This window comes from Mandrillus leucophaeus, unplaced genomic scaffold (assembly GCF_000951045.1).
Source record: "Mandrillus leucophaeus isolate KB7577 unplaced genomic scaffold, Mleu.le_1.0 Scaffold1365, whole genome shotgun sequence".
Lineage (NCBI taxonomy): Eukaryota > Metazoa > Chordata > Mammalia > Primates > Cercopithecidae > Mandrillus > Mandrillus leucophaeus.
Window position 1 is genome coordinate 234,646 of NW_012101327.1, and position 14,160 is coordinate 248,805.

General features: G+C 36.1%; 1 protein-coding gene and 1 pseudogene across 1 annotated transcript in view; both read left to right on the forward strand.

The window, feature by feature from the left end:
• The first annotated feature begins 2,119 nt into the window (after positions 1–2,119).
• The window catches only part of PVRL3 (poliovirus receptor-related 3), a 123,454-nt gene continuing 111,413 nt past the window's right edge, over positions 2,120–14,160 (forward strand). The window contains exons 1-2 of the mRNA XM_011973277.1: positions 2,120–2,469; positions 4,425–4,517. Of these exons, the coding sequence (XP_011828667.1) occupies positions 4,493–4,517 (25 nt within the window). The 5' untranslated portion in view covers positions 2,120–2,469; positions 4,425–4,492. The remainder of the gene's footprint in view (positions 2,470–4,424; positions 4,518–14,160) is intronic.
• The window catches only part of LOC105534554, a 3,839-nt pseudogene continuing 941 nt past the window's right edge, over positions 11,263–14,160 (forward strand).

Here is a 14,160-nt window from a genome sequence, read left to right on the forward strand (position 1 = left end):
TCGTCCCTGCCTTCCAGCTTGTGGGACGTCTCTCACACTGCCCGTGCTTATTTTACCAACCCCCAGGAACAAGATTTACGTGTTAAATACCTAATTTCATGGACTGTGTGCCCCGGCTGTTCTAACCAAAACAGTCACGCGCCTGTTTCCCGTCCTTTCCCTCGTGTTGTGTTCCTGTTTTCCTATCATGTTTGGGAGTTAGTCTCTGTGAGTTTTGTTCCCAGGTATGCCAGACCAGAAGCCTACTTATTAAGGATCGTGCTAAAAAAAAAAAAAAAAGTCTGCCTTTCATGCAAGAGAAACGGACTTAAGTGGTAATTAATGGAAGGCAGTGATTTGGGAAAATAAGGACACCAGCCTTTGGTGGGAGAGGAGTATTAGAACTCTGCGAGACATTATTAGAGGGCTCTTGGTAAGAAAAGTAGAGGGACAGAGCTTAAGCTTGCTCAAAGATTGGTTTTCAGTATTTCGTGAAACCGTAAACTGAAGTTTTACTAGTATTTGTTAAAAGAGATGTGTGCAAATTTCTTGGATAGTGTGATTTAGGAGGAGGAGAATCCTGTTACACGGTAGGTGAGTCAAGGTAGTTGCTTATGAGGGAAGCAAAGTTTGCATGATGGAATTGAGTGTCTCGTCTGGGCTGAGAATTTCCACTTCCAGTTTACCACCACGTTTCCAGCACTGTAATGAAATCTGATTTACACAGAGTATAGTATGATAAATGGAATGTTATTAATTGTACACTGTTTCTGTATGCCGACTCCCCAGATACTTGATTCCAAGACAGTTCTTAATGCTATATACCTTTTTAAATTGATGCCAGAGCCTAGATTGAGTTTGTGTGCTGTTCTATTCCATGAAGGAGAATTGGGGATGTTGCTTACAGTTGAGTGACAGGATAGTTGGAGGGGACCTTACGAGTTTACTATCCTGACTTCGTTTATGTTAAAGACTGAGAGAATATACCTCTACAGAGGCAGATCTAGTTAGGCAAAGCTCTGTGGAAGACTGAAGCCAGGTAGTATGTGTAGCTGATACAGGAATTATTTACATGATAATTTCTTAGTGGTTGTGAAAATGAATTGTTGATTACTTTTTGAAGGAACACATTGGTTTTCCCATGGAAGAAGAAAACACTTTTTAAAAATCTCCTCAATAATGTAGCATTGGAAGGACTTGATATTTTAATTCAGAGCCTAATGTTAAAACTTAAGCAGTGTAGGCAAATGGACTGTGTTTTAAAGCAGGTGTAGTGTTTAGAGTCAACTCTTCTTGTTGTAGAGGTAGACACTAGTTTTGTATTCCTGTGTGCTACTCATTTAAAACAGCTTCCTTTTTTGGCTTAATAGTGTTATAACACCCTAATTTGTGAGCCGTTATGACGAGTTTTTTCCATCAACCTTTATTTTAGAATTCAGTCTTTGAGTAGGGCACAGTTGTTGTGACTTATGGAAGCTTAGTGGTATGGAAGCAAAATTTTCTTCCAGTAAGCTGTTAAGTCTAACAAGTTATTGATTTAACTCCTGTTAGTTACAATGACATTCATAGTACTACTTTCAAGGTTTGGCATGTAATTAATATTTGCTTGGAGCCAGTTTTAGAGTTGAAAAGAGTTTTAAGCTTGAAAAGGATGACTATAGCTGATGATCTGTTGATGAGAATGCTTTGTTTTATCACATACAGATTTTTCTTTTTGCTGCTATTTTTGATATTTTGATATGTTTGATATGTAGCGTGGCCTTAACTTTATCGCGTTAATTTAACTGTTAAAAATATCCATCAAAACTGGTGGATCTGATATTCTGAAAGCTATAAAAATGTTTATATCAGACTTGCTGGCCGTTTGTTTTGGGGTTGTGCATTATCTTATTTGGAGAACTGAACTTTTAAAATGAGAATTTTACAGGTTGTCAAATTGCCAGTTTTTTTTTGTTTTGTTTTGTTTTTAAGCCTAAGAAATTTCTAGGTATAAGTGTCAAGGGTGCTGGGCTTACATCATCATCTGACTTGATAAACGTTATTTAATTATGAAATTCTAAATTTCTTTATGATGGCAATAATCAATTCATAGATGATCAGATTTATCTCACTTTTTCTTCCCACATTTTTTTGGGGACATAGAGAATATTAGCATGGGTATGGTCATGATCAATAACAAGGTAGACTGTTTGACCTTTGTAAGGTCCCATTTGGCTCTGGGATTCTACGCCTCTTTCCATTTTCAGCAAAGTTTCATGTTAAGATGGATGTTTAAAAGAGCACAGAAAAGAAGATCTGATGTGATGTGGAACTTTTAAAAGCACTTTGACTACTTGATAGGCTTGGGAACATAACACACGCATAAGACAGAGTCCTGGCTTCAAGATGCTTATAACTTTGTGATCGACCTAAAGGAAGCATGATTATAGAACAGTTTGGTGTTTATGAGGTATTTTGATTTGCCCGGAAATGGGACAACTAACCCATTAGGTAAACACTTATGAATGTTCAATGAAAAAAAAACAGTCACTTTAAAAAAATCATCTTTTAAAAGATCTTAATTGAGATGTCTTCTTCCTTCCCTCCCTGTCCTTAAGGCCCTTCCTTCCTCCCTTTCTCTCTCTTTCTAGCTGTAAATCATTGACAAGTTATTTAAGCTTGGAAACTTGAAGTTCCTCTTGTTTTAAAAAGAGATAACATTACTACCTTGCTGATAGAGATCTTGTGAGGATTAAATGACGGAATAGAATAAAACACTTAGGAGAGTGCATGAAATATAGTAACACTCAAATGTTAGCATTTATTATATTGCACAGCATAAACTAACCGGGCTGGTATTAGTGATTCTTAAATTCTACACCGATGTGCTGAATAATTGAGTTTTCAAATTGACTTGCTGTATTTGTACTTTACATCTTTATATTGAGTCTTAGCCCAGTGATCTTCAAATATTTGTTAAATTTATGTAAATATACAGATGATGAGTGTTCAGAATATTAGAATATAGTCAAATTAATTCAATTGTATAATTGTATGGAACCTAGTTGACTATTCCCTTAATGATGTCCAGTGCATTTTAAGATTTGGCAGTTCCATAAGGTCACTTAGAATGTTAGTGATTATACTGAAGATAGGAGTTGGGAGAAGGGACTCACAGTTTGCTTCTGCTTTAAGTTAATGATGGTATCAGTTGAGTTCTGTAGTACATATTGCCTGTATGAGTCTTTCTGCATCCTAAACAGATATTTTTGGAAAGTAACACAAATTTAGAAGCAAGCAGAAAAGATGGAATCTTTCTTTCTTGCAGCTATCTACATCAGAAATAAGAATTGGAAAAGCTGGACAATTGTGTGTATTATATATATTTTACCTTGTTTGTGTCACTTATACTTACATCTATTTATAATTTAGTAATTTGGCAATTCTTATGTGTGTTTTGTATGTGTATAGTTAAGGGATAAAACTTATGGGTTATTGTTAATTACTTGAAAATTATTGAAGGGAAGCTTTTTATGACAATCATTGTTAAAAGAGAGCATTTTGACATTCTGTAACTTTACCGTTAAAAATTAGTGAGTAAATAATAACATTGCTATAATATATTCTGTAATCTATTAAAATCTTCATAAAAATTGACAAACACTACATGGTTTGCAAAGATGAGACAGTTAATAATTAATATGTAAATGTAGGTTAAAATCAAACAACCCTTAAGTCAATAATGAAACTTTAAAGACAGTTTTGTGTACCATACACACACATCCAAAAATCTGAGCACCATTAATCTGTCATATGTTTGATTACTTCATATATTTTTGTCTAAAATGGTTTAAATTTGTTTAAATTGTTGAATCTATATTCTTTACTGAATTTTATAAAATTTATGATTTTTATTTATCAGGATAAACTCTGATATAGTTTAACTATTTATTTAACATCTGTTGTGAGGTCGGGCGCCGTCGCTCACGCTTGTAATCCCAGCACTTTGGGAAGCTGATTACTTTAGGACAGATTACTTTAGGTCAGGAGTTTGAGACCAGCCTGACCAACATAGCGAAACCCCATCTTTACCAAAAATATAAAAATTAGCTGGGCATGGTGGCAGGACCCTGTAATCCCAGCTACTCGGGAGGCTGAGGCAGGCGAATCGCTTGAACCCCAGGGGGAGGAGGCTGGAGTGAACTCTGACTGTGCTATTGTACTCCAGCCTGGGTGACAGAGCAAGACTCCGTCTCAAAAAAAAAAAAATCTGTTATGAAACTTTGCTAAGGGTAGCTTCAAGGTTTTTTCCTAAAAGAGTTACTAACTATAATGTAACTTACCAGTTACAAATTTTAATGAGGGCTGCTTCCTATGAGTCTAGATACAGCCATATTGCAGGTACTATAGTTGTTTTAGAAAGGATATTATATACTTATATTGTGAATTTTACCTGTTTTCTTTAGTATAGCATCCAGGAGATTGTTTTTCTTGCAAGACTATTGACTGCCCACCATTCCTTCTGCTAAATAAGATGAGTAGGGAAGACCTGTTGCATTGTGAGTAGATATTCATAAACTGGAATGTGAGCCATGTGTAAAAAACTTTGGTTTCAACTTTAATGATAAAAAAAAAAAAAGATCAAACTTGTTCTTACTTTAAATAGGTTGGCTGTTGCACCGAGTAGAGGCCCGTTAGGCTCTCAGCCTAGGTTTCATCATAAGAAATAAAATAACAGAAAAAGGGAGTAGGCCTGTAAATCGCTATTCTCAAATAGCTAGAGCCTGCAAAGATAGGATGTGTGAGTTAAAATCATAGTTACTAGGGAATCTTTTTCAAAGCAATGTGGCCAGTCCCCACTATGGACTTACTAGATCAACAGTTTTTGTTAAGACAGGTGAGGTTTGGAGTCCAAGGGTTGAGACATTTGTGTTTTGAAAGACAACATCAGATAATTCTTCTCTCGACAAGTGCTATTTATTATAGCATTTTCATTTATGATTTGACCAGATATTATCAATCTTCTGAAAGAAATGTGTTTCACTGTTTTGTTCACTATTTGTATTCCCATGTGCTTGGCGTGTAGTAGGCACTCATATTTATTTCAAGAGCTTGATGGCGAAATCAAGGTTAGTCTAAACCAGCATGTTTTAATAGAAATATAATACAAGCCATGTAATTTCAAGTTTTCTTGATGCCACATTTAAAAAAAAGAAGAAATACGTGAAATTAATCTTATTTTATTTGACACAGTGTAACCAAAATATCATTTCAACGTGCAATTGTTATTAAAAATTGAGATATTTTACATTTTTTTCATAGTAATTTTTTGAAATCCAGTAGATATGTTATACTTATAGATCATTTCAGTTTGGACTAGCCACATATAATGCACTTCGTAGTCAAGTGTGATATTCCTGGTGGCTACCAGTTTGGATAGTTCAAGTCCAAGGCTTTAATTGTCTCTAAAGTGGATTATGCCCTTTTGTGGTCTTTACCCATAAGGCCTAGAATGACGTTGCTCTTCCTTCCTACCTAATCAAATTCTGAAGGTCTTGGTTTAGGATTGACTTTCTCCAGGAAGGCCTCCCTCATCACTTCTTGCATACAGTGAGAATGCAATTCTGTTTTCATTTTTTCATGCTTTCAGGTTTAGAACAGTCTTTGTTAAAGTGTTACAGTGAAACCCTAGTCTCAGAAGGTAGGTTTTTGAAAGAAGTACCATGGTTTAATACATTTGGGAATAGGGAAAGCTAATGATATACCCCGTCATGGAAAGTTACAATGTGAATTAGTTTATTAATGGTCTAAGAAATTCTTCATTAAAATATCCCATTTAACAAATTCTTGGGTGTAATATATATTATGTTACAGAAGTTACGTTATGCAGAACACACTATAGGAATATATTCTTAAAGAGATTTGTACTCTTGATAATTAGAAAAAGTTGGTAGACTTAAAGATATTATTTGAGATAGTTCTCCACTGATTTTTCCTTTTAAAAAAATTATTTTTCCTCTCTTCAGTTCTATTTCCCATTGCCTCACCCATTTTGAATTTGAGATGTTTGCAGAATTGACTTTCTAGGAGAATAGTAGTCTTCTGCTTTGTTATTTCAAAATCAGCTATATATTATTTACCTGTTTTGCTTAAGCAGCTTCTGTGAGTTGTATTGTACTTTATGTATGACACATCTGACTCTGGAATTGAGTTTCATGAATGAAGTGGGTAAATTTAAGATAGTCTATTTTGTAATGGAAGTATGCTACTATAAAACTATGCAGGACTAGGACTCCAACTAAGTGTCTGAGAACATTATATAGAATGTCAGGAGTGTGCTTGACTCTTCTGTTGCTTCAATTCAGAAGAAAAAATTATTAATGAAATGCTAGTATTGGTAAACTGTAGTAAAATCAATTTAATATAGTAATTATGTGAATTATTCATGATAGACATGATTGCTGTTACTGAAAATCTTAGGCCCTAGTTTTTGGAGATTATAAGATTTCTAATTTAGTTGTAGCTAGATTCTTAAAGTACTCAGCAATTATGGTGGCTATTTTGAAATTGTGCTTTTTTTTTTTTTTTTTTTTTTTTGAGACAGAGTCTTACTCTGTCGCCCAGGCTGGAGTGCAGTAACGCGATCTCCGCTCACTGCAAACTCTGCCTCCCGGGTTCAAGCGATTCTCCCGCGTCAGCCTCCAGAGTAGCTGAGACTACAGGTGCCTGCCACCACAGCCGACTGATTTTTTGTATTTTTAGTAGAGATAGGGTTTCACCGTGTTAGCCAGGACGGTCTCCATCTCCTGACCTTGTGACCTGCTAGCCTCAGCCTCCCAAAGTGCTGGGATTGCAGGCGTGAGCCACCGCGCCCAGCGAAACTGTGCATTGTTTATCAAGCTTGTTTTTCATGTAAAAGGATCTGGGCATTGATATATTTTCATTATATTTGTAGTTAATAGTAAAAATGTGTAAATGTTTAAATGTTCTTTCATTATAGACTCAAACTCCCTACTAATTTGATTTAGAGATAATCATTCATGGTTATACATTTAATTTAATACTGAGTCTAACAATAAACTGCCTAGTTTTTAAAACCTGCTTAGAGATACCCTACCTACTTTATTTTAAATGCAAAATAAAAAAGTGCTTCTCCATTCGTTTAATTTTTTGGAAGACAGTCAAGTGGAAGAAGGCATATAGCTAACAGTTCTATACTTCTCTTTAAGGGCACAGGGCTAAAACATGATAGCAGCATTTCTCACTAAATCATAAGCCTGCTTATGTTAATGACTACAGCAGTCACTCTAAAACGCTGCATTTCTGCTTGTTAAATTTAAAGGAAATAAAAAATTACTGCCAACACAATCTTTGAGAAACATGCAAAAAATGCAATTGTATTTAATGTCAGCTTTTGTAGTAGTTTCCCCATTCCTGTAAACACTTCTGAGGTTGTAAGTATATGATTATCTTGATGCAGTTTTTCTGCCTAGTTCATATTAAAAGCAGAGTGAGCTTCAATATTGAAATAACAGTAAGGGAATGTCTATTTTTTTTCAAGGTGTTGCATTATTGATTGTTGTATACTAGTACACTGCCAAAGGATTTATAATTTTTTTCTTTCAAACTGATATAGACCCTACAGTTGACTGATTTTGAATAACAAAAAAGCATATCAAGTTTAGAATTAGTAATACTAATTAGCAGGAAATAAGACTATCTAGATTATTGACGTTCTTTTCTGTATTTAAGAAAATAAAATTAAGAAATAGATTATGTTTGCAGTTTTCAATGAGAAAAGATTTTCAACTTTTAGATTCTTAAAGTACTCAGCAATCATGGTGGCTATTTTGAAAGTGTACATTGTTTATCAAGCTTGTTTTTCATGTAAAAGGATCTGGGCATTGATATATTTTCATTATATTTATAGTTAATAGTTAAAAATGTTTAAATATATAAGTAGAGCTGATGAAATTTGTGTTTGGCATCCCCAAAAGCCCCTTTTCCTTCAAAAGCTTTAATCCTGACAGCATCTCTTTAAATATAAAAACAAATTTCAAGTTCCCTAAGAAAAATACATGGTTTTCTTTGAGGATACTACTGTTGCTTTGCTGCCCTCTACAGTCATCTAAAATAGTCACTCTAGATTTTTCTCTCATCAGATACTTATAATACTTCCCTGACCTATGTATGAGCTTTATATTTCAGGAATGGGTTAAGTAATTTTTACTATTACAGTAGAACTAAAGTTTAGTCACAGTTGATCTATATCTGTCATGCAAAAAAAAAAAAGGACTTAGAGATTTGAGCAAGGGATAAATTGGGGACTACTGAGCAACAACCATGTGCTAGGGAATATAAAGGATACCACTGTGGAATGAGGCATGTTGACCCTCTAAAGCTTATGAACTCATGAGTACGATTAATGGCTTACATATAACATGCTTATATATAAAATGACATTTGTAACAACATGCCGAGTGATATGATATAGTTTACAGAAATATTAGTAAGGACTGGAAGAGTTAAAAATGAGACTTTTGAGCTATGTCTTCAAGAGTTCAGACAGAAAAACAGGGTGGTTTCAAACATATTTAAAACACAAAGCAGGCTGGGTGCGGTGGCTCACACCTGTAATCCCTTAGAGGCTGAGGCAGGAGGATCGTTTGAACCCAATTCTTTGAGACCAGCCTGGGCAACATAGTGAGACCTTGTCTCTACCAAAATAAATAAATAAATAAATAACCAGGCATGGTGGAGTCCACCTGTAGTAGCAGCTACTCAGGAGGATAAGGTGGGAGGATTGCTTGAGCCCGAAAGGTGGAGGCTGTAGTGAGCTAAGATTTTGCCTCTCTGTATTCCATCCTGGACAGTAGGGCAAGACTCTGTCTCACCAAAAAACAAAACAACCCCACAACCCTACAAAACATCTGTTACATAGAAAGGACTCTTCTAGGCTTCTTGGAGTCTCTGCCCTTAAGAAATGTAAAACTTAATTGTCAGGACATTGGAATGAAAGATGTCTTTCTCTGTGTGTGTGTGTGTGTGTGTGTGTTTGTGTGTGTATATTAAACCCAGTTCTCTGCCTGTTTCCTCCCCTGTTAAATTGGCTAAATAATACTTTCTTCACAGAATTGCTATGAAATTAAATTGGAATAAAGTGCTATGTAAATACAACAAACAATACAGTGAACAAAAATGACTTGTCTTATGTTAGAAATTTAAACAACGTATTGTCAGATTATAGAAAGAGGACCAATTTAGGGATGGAAGAAGACTTAGAGGAGCTAATTTTCCAGCGGAATCTTGAAGGAATAGCTTAGATTTCCATTTGTGAGGGAAGGTCAATGAAAAAGAGGGTGTTCCAAGTTAAAAAGACCACTGAGATGAGGATTCTAGAAGGAATTAGTGTTCCCATGTGACTCAAGCATGAACTTTATGGAGGGAAGTCATGGATTTTTAAATACTTTGCTGAGGAGATGAGACTGTGGTAACCACTGAGGAGCTTTTGAAGGCAGGTAGATAGATTGTATAGCTCTGGCAGAAATGTAAAGGATATATTGGAGCTATGACAAGATGAGGAGCTTTTGAAGGCAGGGAACTGTTGAGTCCATCCATGACTTGATAGATTGTATAGCTCTGGCAGAAATGTAAAAGATATATTGGAGCTATGACAGACAAGTGAAGGTGACAACCATTGTGATGTTCCATGGAAAGAGAGAGGATTACAGAGATAAATGGCAATTTTGCAAAGGGATTTGAAGGGAGGCTTGGGTCTGAGAAGTAGATGATATGGTGTTCGGATATCATTGTGGGTGAGGAAGGAGGAGTTAGATATGAACCACCTTGGAATAACTAGGAATAACTAGGAAAGGAGGATGAGATGATTGATTAGTCAATCCAGTAAGGTTTCACATGCATTTGTGGTGTAGTTTTGAGCTGTAGCTGGAAATTTGTGAGAGGTGGGGATAGGAGGGTGAGGCACGAGGGGTAGGAGGTAGGTTGTGAAACTGGGAATTAGCAGGATTGAGATATTTGCATTGGATAAGCTGTTCCAGAGAGAGAAGGGAACACAGGCAGAAGAGAGAGAGGGGGAGAAGAAAGAAAAGTGGAAAGAGGGAAGAGAATAGTGGATGGGGCTAGAAATATTTTTTAGATTGAGGTATTTTGATTGGATAAGCTATCAGAGGGAGAGAGGAGAAAAATACTATACAAGGAAAAATCTTAGTTGATAAATAAATGAATACATTTAGTAGAGGTGAGGGCATTCGTGACTCTTAGTAATTTTAGTAAAAGTGGTTAGGAGAAAAATGTCACATCTCAAAGCAGAAGTCCCCAACTTTTTTGGCACCAGGGACTGGTTTTGTGGAAGGCAGTTTTCCCATGGACTGGGGTTAGGGGAAGTGGATGGTTTTGGGATAACTGAAGTGCATTACATTTATTGTGTAGTTTATTTATTATTATTACATTGTAATATATCATGAAATAATTATACAGCTCCCTGTAATGTAGAATCAGTGAGAGCCCAGAGCTTTGTTTTCCTGCAACTAGACAGTCCCATCTGGGGGTGATCATCAGGCGTTAGATTCTTGTAAGGAGTGCACAACCTAGATTCCTCACATGTGCAATTCTCAGTAGGGTTCGTGTTCCTATGAGAATCTAATGCTGCTGCTGATCTGATAAGAGGCAGAGCTCAGGCGGTAATACAAGCGATGGGGAGCAGTTGTAAATACAGATAAGAGATGGGGAGTGGCTGGTAAATACACATGAAGCTTCACTTGCTTGCCCACCAGTCACTTGCTGCTGTGCAGTCCAGTTCCTCACAGACCACTGACTCGTACAGGGGTTGGAGACCCCTGTCTTAAAGGATTAAGAAATGACAGGATAGCGAAGAAGTAGATTAGGGACAACTCTTGGGAAAGAAAGGAAAGAGAAAAAAGTAATTTGTGAGGGAAGACGACTATGTCAGTTGTTATGGACTGAAAGTTTGTGTTCCCCTTATCCCCCAAATCCGTATGTTGAGCTCCCAACCTTCAATATGATGGTATTAGAGGGTATAGGGCCTTTGGGAAGTAATTAGGTTTAGATGAGGTCAGGAGGGTAGAGCCTCATGATGTGATTAGTGTCCTTATAAGAAGAGGAAGACACTAGAGCTGTTTCTCTCCATCATACAAGGATATAGCAGAAAAGCAGGCATCTGCATGCCAGGAAGAGGGCCATCACCAGGAACCTGATAATGCTGGCACCCTTGTCTCAGACTTTTATGCCCCAGAGCTGTAAGAAAGAGTGTAAGTCAGCTAGTCGATGGTATTTTATTACAGCAGCCCAAGCCAAGACATCAGTCAAGGTTTTATTCACAAACATCAGAAACTTATCCCATGGTTAAAAGGCAGTTTTTTGAAAGATATTGGTTGTTTCAGGTATGGAAATCAAGAACTGAAAGAAGGTAGGCATCTAGAACTATATCCAGAACCATAGCTAAGATACTATATTGAGGGTCAGTTTGTCAAGGTCATTCATTACCTGCTCTCTCCTGGATGGTGGATATTATAGCCTTGTCTCTGACACTGGCATTACTGCTCATAGAAACTGGATGTTGTTGTTGCCATAGCCCAAGAAAATATATTGTCCAGAAGTGTCCACTATAGAAAGTTGAAAAACTTTTTAAAAAAAATTTATATGATGAGACTTCTGTGTCTTTGGGAGAGAAGCAGGAGAAGCCCATTGATAATGGCAAGGTCAAGGAAAAGAGATAACTGGAAACATTAAAAACACAAATGAGAGAGGCTGGTATTAGAAATGGAAGACACTTCTTTCTACTAGATAGGGAAGACAAAATGATAGATGAAGATGTTGAGACACTTCTAGGTGTGACAGGGAAGTTAGGTGTGAGAGGGAAGTTACAAAAAGGTTTTGTTCTTTAGTGATTTAAGCAATAAACTTTTAGAATGAGCGTGGAGTGATGTTGGGACTTAGGATAGAACCTGTGGTGAAAAATGGAATAAGACATCGACTAAGAATGAATGAAATGAGTCAATATTGAAGGCATGAATTGGCATAACATGAACTTGTGAAACGTGAAAGATGGTGTGGAGGCAGTAGTAAGTTTATATTGGTGGCTGTTAATACTTAATTGAGCACTAGGTCTACCAGAGACTGTTCTAGGTACTGTGAAAGACTAGCCGATAAAGAACAAAATGTGTTCTGGGAACCAGTTGGGTTTATGTATGGAAAGAAGTAGAATAGAGTCAGGCTGAGTGCTTTTTGAATATGATGTGATAGGATGTCTGAAAGTTTGAGAACAGAGGGCTGATATAAGGAAGGTAGGATTTAAGAAATACAGGTATTATTGAGGCCTGAATTAGGGTTGTAATGGTAGAAAGGAAGGGAAAGGTTTAGAAATGAGATGATTAAAAGGTAAAATAATACTTCTTAATGATTTTAGGATATAAGAAATGGAGGAAAATCGGTGATTTTGGAGTTTTCAGACAGGTAGTGCTTATGACAATTCACGCTCCCACCAGTAACGTTTGAGAGTTTCAGTTGCTCTACATCCTCACCAGTCCTTTGTAGTATCAGTGTTTTTCTTTTAATCATTCTGGTCAGCATGTAATGGTGATGATGATTTTAATTTGTAATTCCCTGATGATTGAGATTTAAGATTATAGGCCATTTGAATAACCTCTTTTGTGAAGTGCCTGTTCATTCTTTATCCTTTTTATTCAGTTAGGTTGTCTTTCATCTTTTTATGGGTTCCTAGGAATTGTTTATATATGCTAAATATGAACCCTTTATTAATCATATGTATTACAAATGTTTTCTACTCTGGCCATTTTACTCTAGAATGGTTTCTGTTAATAAAAAGCAGTTCCTTCATATCTGTGTAGTCAAAACCAGTCTTTTTCTTTACAATTTGTTGTGTTTTTGTTTACGACATCTTTCTCTACCACACCATCATGAATTTTTTTTCTGCTAGAATCTTTATTATTTACCTTTACTGTAGTACATCTAAAGTTTATTTTTGTGATTATATAAGATAGGGTTCATATTTTTTCCCCCATTTAGTAATCAGCCATCACCATTTATGGAAAAGACTCTCTACTGTACAATGCTGGTTTTATAATAAATCAAGTAGCCATATATGCCTGGGGTTTTTTTGGACTCTGTTCCAGTGGTCCATTTTTCTATCTTTGTACAAGTATCATAATGTCTCATTATAGCTTTATAATAGATCCTCATATTGGGTGGAGTAAGCTCACCTATTCAGGTTTATTGTACTTAGTCTTGTTCCTTTTTCCTTTCCACATAAAATTTAGTGGCAGTTTATTAATTTTCATAAAAAGCCTGCAGGATATTTAGTGGGAGTTCATTAAATTTATATAAATTAATGTGGGGCTAGATTTGGCATCTTTCTAATGCTGAGTCTTCCAATCCATGAACCTAGTTTATCTCTCTATTTATTGTTTTCCTTAAATGAAACTTTCTGGTTTGTTCTGTGTGTAGAAGTCTTATATAACTATAAATTTTAGATTAAACTTAATCTGATTTTAATTCTAGATTTATTTCAAGTTATTTGGCTTTTTGATGTTATTATAAATAATATTTATAAAATGTTTTCTCACTGTTGTGGGCATGTAAAATGCAGTGCATTTTGGTACTGTGACCTTATGTAAAGAGACCTTGCTTAATTTCACTTATTTCTAATACTTTGTAGAATCTTTTGGATTTTCTGTCTATATAAGCATGCCATCTACGATGATGAAGCCCTGTTTCTCTTCAATGATTGTATTGTTTTTCTTTTCCTTTGCCTTATTACAGTAGCTAGGACCTCCAGTATGATGTTAATGTGGTGACTACAAGCATTGTTACACAATGTGTAACATGTGTAATCTCAGAGGTAAAAGTGTTCAGCATTTCAAAATTACGTATGTGTTTTTTTTTTTGTAGTGTTTTAAAAAAACAGAAGACGCCAGACCGGTTGCTGTGGCTCACGCCTGTAATCCCAGCACTTTGGGAGACCAAGTCGCGCGGATCACTGGAGGTCAGGAGTTCAAGACCAGCCTGGCCAACATGGTGAAATCCCGTCTCTACTAAAACTACAAAAATTAGCCTAGTGTGGTGGTGCACACCTGTAATCCCAGCTACCTGGGACACTGAGGCAGGATAATCACTTGAGCCCAGGAGGTGGAGGTTGCAGTGAGC